This window comes from Diabrotica virgifera, chromosome 2 (genome assembly GCF_917563875.1).
Source record: "Diabrotica virgifera virgifera chromosome 2, PGI_DIABVI_V3a".
NCBI classification, from domain to species: Eukaryota; Metazoa; Arthropoda; class Insecta; order Coleoptera; family Chrysomelidae; genus Diabrotica; species Diabrotica virgifera.
The window spans coordinates 264,514,023-264,533,717 of NC_065444.1; the positions used below are offsets into that span (position 1 = coordinate 264,514,023).

General features: G+C 36.5%; 2 protein-coding genes across 3 annotated transcripts in view; one reads left to right on the forward strand and one right to left on the reverse strand.

Annotated features, from left to right (window-relative positions):
- The window catches only part of LOC126880619 (dihydrofolate reductase), a 29,144-nt gene extending 25,516 nt beyond the window's left edge, over positions 1-3,628 (forward strand). For both annotated transcript variants that reach the window (XM_050644625.1, XM_050644624.1), the window contains exons 3-6: positions 133-418; positions 1,028-1,137; positions 1,536-1,631; positions 3,499-3,628. In XM_050644625.1, coding sequence (XP_050500582.1) covers positions 133-418; positions 1,028-1,137; positions 1,536-1,623 — 484 coding nt within the window. In that variant the 3' untranslated portion in view covers positions 1,624-1,631; positions 3,499-3,628. The remainder of the gene's footprint in view (positions 1-132; positions 419-1,027; positions 1,138-1,535; positions 1,632-3,498) is intronic.
- LOC126880618 (cyclin-dependent kinase 11B) overlaps positions 1-6,727 on the reverse strand; it is a 52,899-nt gene extending 46,172 nt beyond the window's left edge. Inside the window, exon 1 of the mRNA XM_050644623.1 lies at positions 6,192-6,727. The gene's annotated coding sequence lies outside the window, so the exon portion shown is untranslated. The remainder of the gene's footprint in view (positions 1-6,191) is intronic.
- Between the last annotated feature and the right edge of the window lie 12,968 nt (positions 6,728-19,695).

Here is a 19,695-nt window from a genome sequence, read left to right on the forward strand (position 1 = left end):
GTGATTTATAACATTTTTTTCGAATTTAAAATTTTATGCAAGTTCCCTATTCCCATATGTATCCAACTGAGGATCTAATAACGATTTTTTTTCAATACTGTTCAATTTATTTTTTAACATTGCATTTTTTAGGAAGGAAATGGAGTACTTCACAAGGATGACTAGCACTACCAATGATCCAAATAAAAAGAATGTTGTAATCATGGGCAGAAAAACTTGGGACTCTATTCCAAAAAAATACAAACCACTTCATAATCGTATAAATGTGGTTCTTTCACGATCTGAATTAGATTTGAGTCGATACACTGATGTATTTTCATTTACCAGTTTAAGTTCCTGTTTAAAACGTTTAGAAGATGATGATTTTAAGACTAAGTATGAAGCTGTGTGGGTTATTGGTGGAAGTTCTATCTATCAGGTGGGTAACTGAAAATTTTAATTCCTTCTTCATCTTCCTTGTTTATTCAACATCATTTTTAAGTGCAGAACTCCTGTAAAGGTAGAGGTAGTGGATTATCTAAAGGGCTATGTCTCATGCATGCGTAGAGTACAAATTTTAATAATTTTAGATGGACTGGTGTGCAGCTATTTTCAAGATCATAGCTCTTTAGAAAATCCATTACCTCCAACTGTTCACCTTGAGTTCAATGCAGCTAGAGACTATAAATGAATGTTACAGTTTGATTCATGCAGTGGCTCAAGTACTTAATGTACTCTTTAAGTGAATCGATAATATTGTTGGGGGGGGGGGGGGCAACTTGAACTTAATTGGGACAATCGAGTCCGAATGGCAAATAAGGTATAGAGTCTTATGTGCTTCCTATCTTCAAATTTATTTAAAACAAGCTGTGTAAGATATCATCAAAATGATTGATCATTTGAAAAATCTTTTCTATGCCATTATGTTTCTGTTCTATAAAGCAACGTGAAATAGACACATTAAGAACTTACTTAAATTTATGTTATTGTAGGAATATGCAAAATAACGAGGTTAAAATGATTGTTGATTACTTTTTATCATTTTTAGGAAACAATGAAGTCAGAAAACTTTTATCGATTATATTTAACTCGGATATTAAAAGATTTCGAGTGTGATACATTTTTCCCAGAGTTACCGAAGGATTTAGAAAAAGTAACGTAAGTTAACTTCAATTTTTCATTACAAAATAGTAGAGCAGTATAATTTGAAAAATGCTTTTTATGATTTTCCTAAAAGGCTAAAATAAAATAAGTAGGTAAAAGAAAAAAATAGACTCAGAAAGTAGTATACAATGTGTTCAAATATTAAATATACAAAGTACTGATTAACGGTAGACTCGGAACAAACCAGGCATCAGCACAGCAGATATAAACCTACATCTAGTTGGTTTTTCATACAGTAAAAGAGATTCGGGTAAAACCCTCAACAATAAGATGTAGTAGTGTATGTATATACATCATGACAACTACTAGATAGAGTTTACAATTACTTTTAAAACTTGATGTATTCTAATATGATGTTCTTATTACTAGTGATATATGTACCTATATTTTAGGGATCCAGCTGTACCTGAAGAAAAGCAAAGTGAAAATAATATTGATTACACCTTTAATGTTTATCAGAACACAGTATTTCAGAAATAAGATCTGAGGTAATTGTTTATTTTTTATAAATCATTGTTTTACCAACTATATTATTGTTAGTAAAAATAGAGTACCTAACTAGTTTCTGAGGTCTTTTCTGTCAGTTGTCTTACTTGGCTAATGTAGTTCATAAAGGCATACAGGACAAATTCTCCACATACCATATGTTGAAATATGATCTGAAACGCGATCTCAAATAACATAAGACAATAGGGCTTTTCATTCACAGTCATTTGTTTCGAGCTTCTGTCATATTTCGTATAATCCGTGTATATTAATATTATACAAGATTATACAACATATATGACAGAAGCTCGAAACAAATGATAATCGATGAAAAGCCCTATACAAGCTAATAGTTCAGTAAACCTTAACTTTTTTTGTGATACATGTCTTCGATACAGATATAACTTACTTTTTTCTTTATAATATTTTTGCAGGTCATTTTTGTAGCAGTTTTCTCTGTAATTTTCCCTAATTTTCATATAGCAGTAGTGACTTCTTATTAATATTGCCTTATTAATAATAAACTGCGCGTGATAGAAAACGGGCACCCTAAAAAATGGGTCATATTTGATGTCGCGTATCTCCTAAACCTGTTGTCCGATTTAAATGATTTTTTGAATATGTTATAGCCCTATTCTTTGTCAATATCTTTGTAATAATATTTTTGCAAAACAGGTAAATTTTCATTGTATACCGGGTGTACGAATCAAACTGTGTTTTTTTCTCAAAGTTCGCAACACCCTGTGGATTATTCTAGCATTTATAAAATACTGAAATTAAAATTCAACTATAGCCTCAGGTTTTCTTAACATTCTGTTTTTTGATTCATTCGCTTATGTTGGATAATACAAAAGTTATGTACTTTAACAACTAGCCATGTTCTTCATCAGTACAGGGTGTTATAAGTCTAAAGTGTTTTAGGGACTAAATAAGTTCGACAAACTTTAAGGGGTAATTCTGCATTAAAAATAATGACGGTTTGCTTTATAATCATATATCCGCAAAAGCTTCGTTTCCGAGATACGGGATGTTAAATTTTTTCTTACAAACTGATGATTTATTTATTGCTTTAAAACCGGTTGAGATATGCAAATGAAATTTGGTAGGTTTTAAGAGATGGTTATTGCGCATTTTTTGACATTCAACTAAGAATTTTATATTCACTATTGGAGCGCATACGGGTAATATGACCGATCATATTATTCGTATGTACGCCAATGGTGAATAAAAAATTCTTAATTGTATATAAAAAAATGTTCAAAAATTACGTCTTAAAACCCACCAAATTTCATTTGCATATCTCAACCGGTTTTAGGGCAATAAATAAATCGTCAGTTTTTAAGAAAAAATTCAACATCCTGTATGTCGGAAACGAAGCATTTGCGGACATATGTTTATAAAACAACCGGTCATTATGTTTTCATGCAGAATTACCCCTTAAAGTTTGTCATACTTCTTTAGAAACACCCTGTACTGATAAAGAGCATGCCTAGTTGTTAAAGTACATAACTTTTGTATTATCCATCATAAATGAATGAATCAAAAAACAGAATGTTAAGAAAACCTGAGGCTATAGTTGGGTTTTAATTTCAGTATTTTATAAATGCTAGAATATGCCACAGGGTGTTGTGAACTTTGAGAAAAAAACACAGTTTGATTCGTACACCCGGTATATAATGAAAATTTACCTGTTTTGCAAAAATATTAATACAGTGATATTGACAAAGAATAGGGCTATAACATATTCAAAAAATCACTTAAATCGGACAACAGGTTTAGGAGATACGCGACATCAAAAATGACCCATTTTTTAGGGTGCCTGTTTTCTATGACGCGCAGTTTATATTATATTAAAAATATGCTTTTTAGGTTATAAATACCACAATGATGTAAACAAGAAGACTGTTTCATGGTTTACCCCGTTTTTTTTGAAAATACTGCATTTTGGTCTGTATTTAGATATATATTTTTAAAAATAAATTTTTATAAAACTGTAGAATTTTGAGTTTTATTTACAAGTGAATTCGAGTGGTTCATGATCTCATCCTTTATCAATAGGGCTTTTCATTCACAGTCATTTGTTTCGAGCTTCTGTCATGTGTCACATAATATTAGTATATCTACGTCGTACGTTATTGCTATATACCAACAAATACTATGGACTATAGTCCACAGTATTTGATACCAATGATACAAACCAAAGACGTATGACATAGATATATTAATATTATGTGACATATGACAGAAGCTCAAAGCAAATGACAATCGTCGAAAAGCCCTATAATAATGAATAATCATAATTATAAGCTACAAAAACATCGTGATGTGCTGTATATTGCATAGATTGAAATAATTACTTGCTTGTCTCCTCTGATACACTTTTCTTTGGGCAAATATACAGTGAGTTCATAAAGTGTGGAAACGGTTTTTTATCTCATGACTTAATTATTTTCAGAGTTAAAGCTCTTATAGGTTGATTTTGATTTTTAAATTATGATTTTTTTGACGTATATCACATAATAGTGACGTCATCGATTTGGGCGTGATGACGTCATCGATGATTTTTTAAATGGGAATAGGGGTCGTGTGGTAGCTCATTAGAAAGGTGATTCTCTATTCAGTAAACATTAACATCGTTATTTATACAGGGTGGCCAAAAAATAATTTTTGAATTAAATTACTTGACGGAAAAAGAAGAATGAATGTAATTTATTTAACTCAAAATACATTTTACTGATGCCGTATAATAAAAAAATGTTTATTTCATAAATAAACATTGCTTTTCGCTTAAATTAAATGTCAAACAGCCATCCACCTGCCTCTTGGCAGTTTAAACATTTAATGCAAAAAGCAATGTTTATTTGTTAAATAAAAATTTTTTTTCTCTTTTCTGACAGCAGTAAAATGTAATTTGAGTGAAATAAATTACATATATTCTTCTTTTTGCTGCAATTAATTTAATTCAAAAATTATTTTTGGCTAGCCTGTATAAATAATGATGTTAATGTTTATATTACTGAATAGATAATTAAATAACCTTTGAAATGAGCTACCACACGACCCCTATTCTCATTTAAAAAATCATCGATGACGTCATCACGCCCAAATCGATGACGTCACTATTATGGGATATACGTCAAAAAATCATGATTTAAAAAAGAATGTGTGTGTACTTTGTACGCACGTAAGAAGTTATACTTCTATTATATGATTTCAACGAAATTAATATACTTTAAACAGTTTATTTATATTTTATTTAAATATTAAACTAATTTTAATACTTACTACTTCCCCAAAAATTTTTATTAAAGCAGTGCCAAAAATTAAAATAATAAAAGAATAACACACACAAACAAACACATTGAAAAATGCCACAAATTATTTCTGAACAATGTAGGAAAAAAATTTAACTAAATACGTATTTTCTGAAAAAAAAATTATATAATAAATAAACTTACAATCATAAAATGTATAAAAAAAATAAATGTTTCCATTAACTTGACCCGCTTATCAGCGCAGTTGGTATTGAAATTCATTCACCTTAAACTTTTACCCACGGAGACCATGTGTCATCATGTGCGAAGATCAACTAACTAAATGGAGTAAACTTTTGGCGGTTCTGAATTTAACCAAATTATTTTGATTTTGAATTGAAATTATTTAGAATGGAAAGAAATATTAAAATACAACAAAACATAGAGTAAGAAAACAATATATTAGGTGAATATTGATAGACATTTTGATGGTAATCAAATTATGTAAATCAAAGCATTACATACTATCTTGGTAGGTTCTTTTTCAATTTTCCAAATAGGTAGGTACCTATGAAATTTTTTATTAGGATACTGAAACACTTACAATTATTACGTACCTGTCGCTTTTAAAAACTATTTAAAAAGTCACTACAATATTATAAACTTGCTTTTTTCTCTGCCATCACAACAATAAAAACTAATATACACAACATTAATTTGTTTATCCAAAATCTCCATATTGAACAATTATTGATGATTTTAACACCCAATCAGATCCCGTATAACGTTTATACCATACTGTCTGTGTGCGCATGCGCGCAGTATTATGAAATTTTACTCTCAATCGCGCCTAAAGAAGTATAACTTCAAAAATAAAAATCGACCTGTCAGAGCTTTAAATTGGAAAATAATTGTCATTAGATAATAACCGTTTCCACACTTTATAAACACACTGTATAAGTATAACACATAATAAAGATAGAAAGAAATGTTTAGAAGTGAATAAGACTACTTGTGGCACATGCCCAAAAGTATTCATAGATCGGAGAAGAAAAATCTATAAAAAAACGGATAACGGAACATAGCTAATTTTGTCAACGAACAAATATCATTGATCATCATGATACATGAGTGATTGCAGCTCGCTTTTCAAATGCGGTTTTGGAAACGCTCTCAAGTCATATTATTTGACTGTTTTCAAAATTGATTCGAGAAGCAAGAAAATGCTCAGTGGGCCGCATGTATCATGTTTGACTTTGTCAAACGTCACTTCGTGTATATATTTAAGAGAATGAGAGCATATGGTACCTTGAGCTAGACCTAGACCATTATTCTGTTTTCTGTATCCTTTATCGGCTCTTCTTTCGCTCTAGTGAGATTGAGTCTGAAACATGCTTGTGTGTGGTATGAGGTGGTATAGGAGGGGGACTGGTTGGTAATTTTTGTGTAAGTCTGGGTCCTTTCACGGCTTTAAAGGCGCCACTGCTTTGTGATTTTCTCCATAGTTTCGGAATTCTGCAGTGGAGAAGGCAGTTATTATAGCGACTGGGCTAGTTTTTTGTTGTCTGGATGTCGAAGCTTATTTACTGTCTGCCTACCTATACACTCAAGAGGTGCTGTTCCTATTGAAATCATGGGTCTGCTAGAAGTTAAACGTTTCTCCTGGTGGTTTGTATACTGCTGTTACTGTAGTCCCCCACCCCCTCATCTATGCTGTAGTCTCGACACTCTCGATAGTTGGCATTTCAATGCCATTTGGTGTTGTTTTCTATAGCTGAACTAAATGGACAGTTTATTTCAAATACAGGGCCCTGATTCTAAATCAAATTTCGACACTAAACAAGTCGCTTTCAATATGGCGACGGTTGAAATGCGATTGTGCGAGCCTTGTGGATTTTAGTTGAACTAACGAAGTGACGTCATGAAATAGCGACTATCGAAATCTTAGAGTATGGAAAATTTTTTTTACAATTTTCCATACTCTAAGATCGAAATTAATAGCGATTTTAAAAAGGGTGTTGATATTATAATTTCGACTGTCGAAATTATTTGACACGGAGCATAGAGGTATACACGGAGATGAATGATTGGCCAAAAGCGAGGTTAGGTTTAGTTTAGATGTGTTTTGTTTATTTCTTGCAAGGAAAACTAAAGCAAAAGGTATTATAATATAGCTGGGTTTAATTGAAATTTGCTTGTTTTGAGGAATTAAATAGAATAGTATTAAATTAGAAATATAATAATTGAGAATGTCCACAACATGAATCATCAACTCAATGAAAGATGTAAGGTAATAATCTGGGAAAATTAGTAAAAAACAAGAAACATTAATTACCAGCTATTTTATTGCTGGACATGCTGAAATCAAATCTTAAGACTTCCTATATTAGTAATATAGCTGTGCAAAGTCCACAGAAAGTGTGCTATTTTGTTTATAAACAAATTAGTGCTCCGAAATCTTTTTTTATTATTGCTCTATAACTCCGAAAATTTTAACTTTAAACCAAAACACTCACATAAAAATTGACAGTAATTCTGCACATTGATAATTTATTCCAATTTCCTTCGACGGAAATTTTCCTCGGAAAATTCGGGTTTTCCAAACAAAATCTTTAATTTTCAACTAAAATTTGAGGGAAGTAATTATTTATCAATAATTAAATAATTTGGTGACAGTGACATAAATCTTTTTTGTTATAAGTGTCTTGAAGATATGAAAATTTGTATGTACAAAGAGGACCGGAATTAAAAGGTATCTAATGGTTCAAAGATTAAAATCCTGTTGTTTATACCTCTGTCGCAAATGCCGGTCAAATTTGACCGGTTATACCTGGAATCACTCCTCGCAATTCAATTTGTTTTTCTTCGTAAAGGACACAGAAGCCGTGCCCTTTTCAACAGCGTTAACTTAATTTAATTAAATCTAATATTTTCTGAGGGGTTCTATTTGTTTATAAGCCAAAAAATTGTTTCTTTATAACATTCCTTAGACCGCTCAAATGGTCCAATTTCAATCCTGTAAGGAACGTTGAATAGGTATAGTGCTTTTTTATACGAAAATCATAGTTATTCTGGTGTATCATAATCTTTCTGGTTATTATTTCGACCGAAATTTTTTAATTAACATTTTCATTATTGCTAAACTATTGGTTAGATTGTCGCCGGTCTCCTGATATACAGAGAGGGGCTAAATTATGGAATAAATTCATTTTCTCTAAAATGGACGATTTTAGAGAAAAATCCCGAAACAGGTCGATTTTTATTTTTAAATTAAATTTCTTGGCATATATTTCAAACTAGTGACGTCATCCATCCGAGCGTGATGACGTAATCGATTATTTTTTTTAAATAGGAATAGGGGTCCGTGTTGTAGCTCATTTACAAAGGCGTTCAATTATCTATTCAGTATTATAAACATTAATATCATTATTTATACAGGGAGGCCAAAAAAATTTTTGAATTAAATTAATTGACGCAAGAAGAAGAATGCATGTAATTTATTTAACTCAAAATACATTCTATTGCTGTCAGAAAATAGAAAAAAATGTTTATTTTGCAAATAAACATTGCTTTTAGCTTAAATTAAATGTTCAAACTGCCAATAGGTAGGAGGGAGGCTGTTTGTGATTTAATTTAAGCGAAAAGAAATGCTTATTTGTGAAATAAACCTTTTCTTCTATTTTCTGACAGCAGTACAATGTATTTTGAGTTAAATAAATTACATACATTCTTTTTGCGCCAATTAATTTAATTCAAAAATTTTTTTTGGCAACCCTGTATAAATACCTAATGATAATAATGTTTATATTACTGAATAGAGAATTGAACGCCCTTTCAAATGACCTACCACACGACCCCTATTCCCATTAACAAAATTATCGATTACGTCATCACGCTCAGATGGATGACGTCACTAGTAAGAAATATATTCCAAAAAATTGTAATTTAAAAATAAAAATCGACCTCTTTCGGGATTTTGCTCCAAAATCGTCCGTTTTAAAGAAATGAATTTATTCCATAATTTAGCCCCTCTGTATAATCTACTATAATAAATCTTTCATGTCATCAATTATTTAATTATTGATAAATAATTAGGTACTTCCCTAAAATTTTAATTGAAAATTGCAGATTTTTTGGGAAAACTCGGATTTTCTGAGTAAAATTTTTGTTGAAGGAAATCGGAAAAAAAATAACTTTGTGCAGAACTAAATTACGGTGAATTTTTATTTGAGTGTTTTTGGCTCAAAGGAAAAATTTTAGGAGTTACAGACCACTAATTGAAAAATAAAGAAGATTTAGAAGTGCTAATTTGTTTATAAATAAAATAACACACTTTCTGCGGACTTGTCATACCCCATATTACTAATAAAGTAACGCATAAATTCGTTATTTCGTAAAGTGGTTACTTTAAGGAAAATTCCCGAAACACGTCGATTTTTATTTTTAAATTACGGTTTTTTGGCATATATATCATACTAGTGAAGTCATCCATCTGGGCGTGATGACTTAATCGATGATTTTTTTAAATGAGAATAGGGGTCATATGATAGTTCATTTAAAAGGGTATTCAATTCTCTATCCAAGAATATAAACATTAACATAATTATTTATACAGTGTGTTCAAAAAACATTTTTTAATTAAAATAAGTGAGACAAAAAGAAGAATATAATGTAATTATTTAATTCAAAATACATTTTACTACTGTCAGTAAACAGAAAAAAATTTTATTTGACAAATAAACATTGATTTTCGCTTAAACGAAATGTTCAAACTGCCAAGCGACAGGTGGGTGGCAGCTTTAACATTGAATTTAAGCAAAAAACAATATTTATTTCTCAAATAAACATTTTTTTCCTGTTTTCTGACAACAGTAAAACGTATTTTGAATTAAATAAATTACGTACATTCTTCTTTTTGTTTCAATTATTTTAATTAAAAAAATGTTTTTTGAACACCTTGTATAAATAATTAGGTACATGTTTATATTAGTGAATAGAGAATTGAATACCCTTTCAAATGAGCTATCACATGACCATTCTCATTTAAAAAAATCATCGATTACGTCATCGCGCCCAGATGGATGACGTCACTAGTATGATATATATGCCAAAAAATCTGAATATAAAAATCGACCCGTTTCAGGATTTTTCATTAATGTCGCTGGTTTACGAAATAATGAATTTATGCGTTACTTTATGGACGCACTGTATATGCAATCTTAAGATTCGATTTTAGCAATAAAATAGCTGGTGAATAATTTTTCCCAAAAATGGCATTTTTTCGATAATTTTCCCAGACTATCAACAAGTTCCAATAAACGGGAGCGCCAACCCAAATTCTGAGCAGTCTCAACATGATAAGATTAATATCCCCAGTTGTAACTAATATCGAAATGAATAAGAATCGCTATATTCTGCGGCTGTCATGGCGGTGTCGAAATGAAATTGCGACTGTCGAAATGAATTAGAATCAGGGCCCAGAACCTGACAAAGCATTGTGACCCTGAAGATTAGACAACCCAACATACATTAAGAAAACTGTTTAACACGTTGACGGACAGAACGTCTTAATTTCCATTGATGTACTGTGACAACGTCTATAGGGCTTTTCATTCACAGTCATTTGTTTCGAGCTCCTGTCATAGGTCGTATAATCCGTGTATATTATATTATATAGTATTTTTACTACAAAAGCGATATTACGTAGGTCAAAATTTTTGACGTAAGAGAACTGTCAAAACATTAGAATGTGACTTCATTATTGCCATGTTTATAATAAACATGGCAATAATGAAAAGTCACATTCTAATGTTTTGACAGTTCTCTTATGTCAAAAATTTTGACCTTTATAATAAACATGGCAATAATGAAAAGTCACAATCTAATGTTCTGACAGTTCTCTTACGTCAAAAATTTTGACCTACGTAATATCGCTTTTGTAAAAAGTAAAAATACTATACAACATATGACAGAAGCTCGAAACAAATGACAATCGATGAAAAGCCCTATTGACGTTGCATTTTTCGCTTTGCAAAATACATATTACTTTGCAAAATACATATTATAGTGTCACAACCAGAGATATGTAAAGAAAATAGATCAGGCTAGTCATATGCCACTCAATGCATCGAGGTGTAACGCCGATATCAAGTACGGTGGTCTAGCTATCTTTGTCTGTCGTGCGAGTGTGAGCGTATCTACCAAGAGGTGGGAATAACGGAACGACAGTGACACACAGGCGGCGGCCATCATATGCTAGAGAGAGAAAGCTAAGCGCCGGTAGAGAAAGATAGATAGACCACCGACCCGAACTGTTCCGCGTTACGCTATTTTTCGAACTGGCCTAATCTATTCTGTTATATCTATGGTCACAACACTTGCTTATACATTTGATGCAGTGGCGGCTCGTGATTTTTACAATAGGGGAGGCTATACCTAACTGTAAAATATCTAGACAAAGCACTAGCAAAAAAATGCACCAAAAAATGTAATTTAAGGCCCCATCTTTGACCATTTTTTATTTACATTTCATAATATCATCCTAATTCATAATTTCATGATATCATATCATTTTAAAAATAGTTAGTCTAATAGTAAAAGTTTAATACCAAAGTTTGTGTAGTTTATTTGTTAACAATTCCATCTATACGTAAATAGATACCTATGCATATCAAAATAAATACAGATTTGAAGTTTTGCAGTCCATACATAATGAAGCTTCAAATTTTTTAAGATACTCAACGCGGCCTACTGCGAATTCAAAAACACGATAAATTACCGATATTTTGCTTTGAGTTAGAGATATCGGAAAAAGTTATTTGAGCAAGTTGTTCCAAATATTATTATAACCCCACATACCAAATTTCATAACAAAATTCGCACTTTTAGATTTTTCATTATTTTTAGTCAGGACCCTAAAAGTCGTTGTCCCGAGACGCACCCAACCACCCAACGGAGCTGAGAAAGTACTCTACCTCCCTTGGTATATCTCCGGGAAGCGTGTGATGCCGACGTAGATGCCACTGTTAGGAGACCGGGTCTCCTTAAACGCCTGCTGCGCTGCACGGAGCATTAGCAAGGGAGAATGCTGGGCTTCTCGGCTCCGTTCATGCATCTCGGGATAACCCAGGGTCCTACCTACAATAATATGTAATAAAACTGAGACGCGATCATGCGTCCTAATGCTAATGCTACGTATGGACAATTAGTGATAATATGGAATTTACACGTTGTATAATAGTGAGAGTAATTGTTGTTTTCGCGATTCATGATAAACAAAACAGTATAGAGTGTGTAAAAAATTTATGGGGAGGCTGAGCCTCCCTTGCCTCCTCTGACGAGCCGCCACTGATTTGATGCCCTTCCCGTCAACGTGTTAAATAATATTTTGCACCTATTTGTGTATTATAATTTTATCCACTTTTCGTTCCTATTTTTACTTTATCTTCTTTGAATTTCTTAAAGGTTTGATCTATAGGTATGTTTTCGTTTCTTAGTTAAGACTATCCTTAAGGCCGCGTCTCACCATCAAATAATTTGATCAAACAGTTTGAGCAAACTTGACGTACTTGAGGAAGTACGTCAAAGTGACGTCACAGTTGCAGTTTTTTTGAAATTCTAAAAATCTGTGCTCTCACTATCAGTCTAGTTTGATCAAATTTTTTGTATTGAGTTGTCTAACTTGTTTGTACTTTATTTAAAATTAAAATTTTTCATTATTATCCACAATGAACACTCAGGATGTGACGTCACTAACTGTCACTTTCAGTTTGCTCAAATTATTTGATGGTGGGACGCGGTCTTTATAGTGTTAGGTTAGGTTATTTGTTTGTAAGACAATATCTTTTTCTATACTTGTTTGAGCAATATCTTTATAGACCCGCCGCTTTTCTCGAGTGCCATTTCGCTCTATCATCTTTTACGTACGTAACCACCTTTTGATTATCTATCCTGAATTTTACTATTTCTAGTGATAGGTACCAAGATCTTCGAAGTTTTATCTGGATGACTTTTATATAGGTGGTGATAATTTGCATAATATGTACCTACATTTGTAGTCTTTTTGTAAATTCAGCAAATAATTTTCGTTCCAATCGCGCAATCGCTAGAAATTTTATCTCCGTTTCATATCTTAGTCAAGAGTGCATATGTTACCGGTCAAACTAGTTTGTCCTAGGCCAAACTAGTTTATCCTATCGCGCGTAGGCCAAACTAGTTTGTCCGATCGCGCATAGGCCAAACTAGTTTGTCCTAGGCCAAATTAGTTTATCCTGATATAAATACATACACTTCAGGCCAAACTTCCTCCCTGCGGGTCCCAGTCCAGTAATCTTTTCGGCCATCTGTGCTCCGGCATTCTTTGTACATGCCTAAACATTTCAGGGTTATACTTTTACTACCACAACTTTTTTGTAATTAAGCATTCTACTTCTATTCTGTTTCATATTTCCTCTGTTCTTATATTCTATCCTACCTGGTAATTTGTAGACACCTTCTCATAAACTCCAATTCAACTCTTCGTATTTTATTTCGTATTATTGTTGTCACTGGCTATTCTTCCGCTCTTGTAGGGTAATATTCAGCACTATGCCCTGAAAAATCCTTTTTTGTTTTCTTTAGTTAGAGTGTTCTTCCATATCACTCCATGGAGTGTTTTCGTGGCTTGTTTTCCCCATATTATTTTCATTTCTATATCTTTCATATAATTGCCATCTCGGTTTATCATTTACCCTAAATACTTAAAAGTCTTACAACTCTAAAAAGTGTCTTTTAAACTTACGTTTAAATCAGCAACCAATATGTAATCAATTGTGTACTTTCGACTAGATTAAATTGGTTTAGACTAGGCTAAACTAGTTTATCCTGATATAAAAACATACACTTCAGGATAAACTAGTTTGGCCTGAAGTGTGTGTATTTATATCAGAATAAACTAGTTTAACCTAGGCCAGACTAGTTTATCCTAACGCGCTTATGACAAACTAGTTTGGCCTAGGCCAAACTAGTTTGGCCGGTAACACATACATTTGAACTGATAGGTGGTCGCCATATAATTTGAAGCGTTCCGAGAGAAGCTTCCATAAGTCTACTAGAGCCTTTTGGCTGAGCTGACTCCACGAGTTTCAATAATCTGATGCTCTCGGCTCCTTGTTTCTTTACGCCTTCATTGCTTGTTTGACATCCTCCATGCCACATTGTTTGATTTGCTTGTCTAGATAATGTTTAGAAGAAATGCGTTCAATGTGCTTCCCCGTTTAGGATTTTGTCCTCTTCAGGGTTTGAGGTGAATGTATTGTGTTGGCAGTAAAAGCAAACAGTCCGAAAACCACACCGGGGCAAGCGCCGTGTCCTGGTGTTCTTGGATCCTGGGTTATGCCAGACGGTGTTGTCCAGAAGGCCAGAAGTCAACAGAGAAGAAAGTTTGATGGATTGTTGTTGGTTCCATAGACATTTACGTGTACTGTCCGTGCTTTGCTTTCGACCAAGCTCCCTAGAAACCATTGTACAACGACAGGCGAACCTGCGTCCCTCGTCGGCGGTCAGGAGGTGGCTTTGAGCGCAGCGTGGGCAGTGAGCGTTCGAGTGGAGAAAATAGTTGCGGCTATTTTCTTAGGACGAACAGGTATAATTGTGCAATGAAGTTGGGAAACCGCAAAAAACCAACTTCTCCCTGTTCGGGGTAAGGAAGAGGAATTGTTAGAGGTGGGTACGGAAGGCTAACGGGGTAGCCTCAAGGATGTTTTCGTACTCTACCGGGAGTTCGTCAATGCATGTTTGCATTAGAGCGGACGGTACGTGAATCTTTTTGCGTTTGGGCTTTCGGTAGAGTACGTGGCCGGAAGATGAACAGGAACATTTGAGAGATTCTTGTGTGTCGGAAGGGGGGCCGTTGATTACTTTGATTGTGAAGTTCCTGTTCAGAGAGTATATTCTCTCGGTGATTTTGGGGATGTTCGAGATGTTATGGATTTCGTTTGAGGGATATCGCCAGTGCTCATAGTTACATCTACGCAAGACTCTGCGCTCTGTCCTCAACAACCTCTCTTGTTTTTGTCTTGAGCAAAGAGAGTAGATACATGATTTGTACTCCATGACGGGTCGAATAAAGGTCTTGTAAGTGTGAATGAGAGTCTTCTTGTGTGTCTTGCCAATTTTTCCCGAGAGAGCGTTGAGAAGTCTGGCCCTGTTCCTTACCCTGTCTAAAGTTGCCTTTAGATCTGCGTCCCAGTTGAGAGTCCTGGTAAACAGTACTCCCAAATAGTTCACAGTCGGGCTAACAACAAGCCTTTCTCCCAACAAACTCAGAGGATATTGGTCGTCTTCATTGCGAATGATTCTATTTGACACAGTAGGGGCGCGAAACACAATTGTTGTTGTTTTGTTCGCGTTGAGCGTGACTCTCCACTTACAACACCATTCGCCGACACCGTCCAACAGAGCCTGTGCTCTTCTGAAGAGGAGTCTTGGGTTGTATCGAGAGGTAGTTGAGAGCAGAGTCGTGTCGTCCGCATAGAGAAACAGCCGAGTACCTGGGATATTTTGGTTAGTGATGTCGCTGTTGTAGATGATGTACAACAGCGGCGCTAGGACTGAACCCTGGGGAACTCCAGCTTGTGGAGTGAAGGGGGTGGACTTTTGATCGCATATTTTCACTCTGACAGTACGGTTGTGGAGGTAGGAGTGTACAATTTTGGTAAATTGCAATGGAAGCCCGATGTCCAGAAGTTTCCGAACAAGCCCGTCGTGCCAGACCTGGTCGAAAGCCTTCTGCACATCCAGAAATGTGGCTATGGCGATAGAACCATCGTTGATGGTTTGAGTGACTTTGGTAGTGAAATCTATTAATGCATGTTTAGTAGATTTACCTGACTGGAATCCATATTGGAATTTTGGTATGATATTGTGGTTTTCGAGAAAGTTATTGAGCCTCTCTTTTAGGATTAGCTCAAGAACTTTACCCAGAGTATTGATTAATGAAATTGGTCTGTAGGATTCCACGTCGGTTGGGGGTTTGCCTTTTTTCAAAAGCATGATGGTGTTGGCCACTTTCCAAGGAGTAGGAAAATGGCTGTTTTTGAGACATGCATTGAATATTTTAGTTAGAAGAGGGATGATACTCTCTGGAAGTTTTTTGAGGCACCTTCGGTTGATGCCATCAGGTCCGGGAGCGCTGTTTTTGCCGATTTGGCAAAAGCTCTCCGTTTCCCTGTCTGTGAGGGGGTCCATGATAGGATCATAGACTGGAATGTGGTGGTTGAGAGTAACATTTACAATGTATTCTGTGTTGAATTTAAATATGCGATCAAAGTTCGGGTTATCTGGCGTTTGAAAATTGTTTTGAAGCGAATTTTTGAATGCTTCGGCTTTCCCTTCTGGGGAATTGACTATGTGATTGTTGACCAACAGATGAGATGGTTGAGATAATTTTTGTTTTGTTAGGACTTTGAATTTTTGCCAGAATTTACCTCCGTCTCTGTAGTCCAGTTTTGAGGTAGCATCTTCCCACCGGCGAGCCGTTAGGACAGATATCTCCCTCTTTATCCTGGCACAGATCCGATTGTACTCTGTTTTGATTAGTGGGTTTCTGTTGGCCTTGTATTGACGTAGAAGACGTCGTTTTTGTTGAATTTTGGCAATGATGTATTGTGGAAGTGCCGGTGATGTATAAGTTATTTGTTTGAGTGGAATTGCGTGCGTGATCGCCTCAGTGATGAGGTTCTCGATATTGGTTGCACTGGTGTCGATACTATCGTTAGTATCGAGTTCGCCTAACATAGGGAGATTTTGTGTGATGAAGTTTTGGAATTCAGTCCAGTTAGCGTGACGATAGTCTCTTATAGATCTTGGAGGGTTTGGTTGTTTTGGAGTGAGTATGTCGGTGTCGACAAGAAGAGGTACGTGGTCTGACGTTATCGAATCGCCCATGTGGCATCTATCCCCGAACCGATCCAGAATGTTACTAGTAACTAGGATGTGGTCGATAATAGAGGCCCCATTGGCGTTCAAAAACGTGAATTCAGTGTTGGTGATTCTTGAAATGGGAAGGTCTAGTAGATAATCCGTGAGGCGGATGCCTTCTGGGTTTTGATGGTGATCACCAAACTGTGTATGTCTACAATTTAGGTCGCCCATCAACACAGCCTTGCCGAGCCTCGAAAAGTACTCTAGCAAATGCCTGTTGAGTGGTTGACCCGGGTGTTTGTAGTAAGAGACTATCGTGAGGGTTTCGTTGTTGGGGATGTGCACGTCAATTGCCAGGAAGTCCACATCAGGTGGACGAAAATTTTGTGGGAATGTGTGTGTGTTGTGCGGTATTCCGTGTTTTACGAGAATACCATTCCCACGTGAAACCTGACAGCGGCTTCGATGGATGATCGAATATCCTGCGAAGTGTGGATCGTTTTTCGACAGAGTATCTGTGAGTGCGAGGATCTGGATGTTATGCTTCGACAGGATATTCTTGATGAGGGGTCTCTTTTTGGAGAGACCCTGACAGTTGACTGTGCCTAGGGTGAAATCCATAAAGGGAGGGTGTTTAGTGGTTGGAGCGGAATGTCACCGTGACATTGCTCCCGTACCCGTGGACCACTGTTGAGTGGTCGTAGACTTGGCTAATCAGATTAGCCGTGATTGCAGCGATATGCTCACGAAGTTCAGGCAACAAGTTAAGCAACAGAGCAGTCTGAATAGACAAGATGTTTTTTGTTTCTGTAGGGAGTTCGAAAGGGGGGAATGATCTTTCGATCGTAAGTGGCTGAATTTCATGTTGGGCGGAGGGGATGGTGTGTCTTTGAGGACACTTGTTGGAATATGCGGGGTGGTCACCACCGCAATTCGGGCATTTTGGTTCCTGCTGTTTGGTGCAGGCGCTGGATTTATGGTTGCCGCCGCAGTGGGGGCAGACGAATGCTTTTTGTGGGCATTCGTCGATGGAATGTCCGTTGATGCAGCATTTGCTGCAATATTTTGGAGTGGGTATTGTAGGGTCGGAGCCATGAGGGAGTTCGGCATTATAGATTTCGCCATCTAGAGTTATGCCTCGGCTCAGTGCTGACGTGAATTTTTCCAAGGATTTGGTCACCACCTTGATCACTTTGGAGTCCTTGCCTGTTTTATAGGATTTGACTCTCCACAGTCTTTCGACTGGGAATTGCTGTTCTGTGAGCAAGTCGGTGACCTCCTGCTCGGAGTAATCCACGTCGATTCCAGTTATGCAGAGGAGATAGGTGGGCTCTTTAGCGGAAGTGTTTGCATTTCTGCTACGGCTATGGACCGTAACCATGGTTTGGCCAGTTGCTGTGTGGATTGCTTTCTCGATATCCCCTGCATTTATAGGATTAAAAAGTCGAAGATGTGCGATTCCATGTGAGAGGACTTTGCAAGAGTGAATTTTGTTGGACAAAAGAGTGGTGGCATTTATTTGCCGAAAGAAGGTACGTTTGTTACAAAGATCTTTTGGGAGATCTTTGATGAGATATTCGGACAGTGTGGGATCGTTTATGGCATTGATGACGTTTTGATTTCTGGCTTGTGTTTTGGGGCGTGGATTGGCTGCGGCATTGGCGTAAGACATTTGTCTTATTTGTCTTCTCTGGAAGACGAAATCGTTGGGTTCAGGATTGTTTGCTGTGCTGATGGTTGCTTGTTTTTGAGAAGAGGGTTGCTGTTGAGATGATTGTTGTTTCGATTGTTTGGGTACTTGTTTTGATGGTTGAGTTGGGACTTTTGGTATGGCACCGTGAATATTCCGAGCGCTCTGAAGTTGAGGACCAGCCTGTGCTGGTGTTCTTAGAGGCGGAAAATCGTTAGCATATCGCTGCAGAAGAGGGTTGGAGGCGTCGTCCTGCTCGATGCGAAGGTAGGCCTCGCGATACTTGTTGCGGACGATTTGCATCTCCGCGCTAAGCGTCTCGAGGTCTAGCTCCGCCGTGAGCCGGTTGTAACCTCTGGATGGGGGCACAGTGCCTTCCTGATGCAAGGAAGAGAACTGGTTGGCTGTAGTGGTGGTGGTGGTGGTGGCAACACTTGTCGCGGTCGTCGTCCGAGGACGAAGCGACCGGGTGGAGCTGACTGACCTTACAGAAGAAGGCATTACGAATGGGTGAGGATGCAAGTCTAGCGATCGGAGGGCACCTCAGCCTCAAGGTGTTCTGGGGGGTAAACCCCAGGGATAAAGGTGGCTTGTCCACCCCTCCGTGCTTTTCCGGCGTAAGACAGTGACTATAATTACCTGGTGGGTGCAGTTTACCCTGCTGCTGGTGGGTCCCTCGTTGAAAGCCTTTTTCGCAGTTAGTTTGGCCCCCTTACTCGCACTTGTTCTTGTAACCGTGTGTAAAACACTAGGTAGAGTTCGGGGCGAGCGTACTCGCTCGAGCCCAGGGCCAGAGTATTCCTCTGAAACCCAGTAATCCGTCTACCTTTTTGGTTTACACGGCCAAGCGTCGTTGGTTTTTCACTCTGGTTCCAAACTAATAGCTTAGGGCTAACCGTGCGCCGCTTCTTCAGCACTTGGTGCTCTCAGGCTTCTCGCTGTTCGTCGGTAAGAGTGGGGTGTGCACGCAGTGACCTTACTCTTCGACGTCCGGGACGAGAATGATACTGTTGACATCCTCAAAAATCGGGCTTTTATCTCTTCGTCCCCTCACTAGTTCTGCCTCTAATCCGGAGAATGGTCGTTTTGTGTTCCCAGCACACATTGTAAAAGGGTTTACAAAACTAATTTTACTTATAGTAGGGGAGGAAAGTATGCTAAATGTGCAGTCACTCGAGCGCTTTGGGGACCTATTAGGTTGTGAAGAGTAGGTTCTAAAAC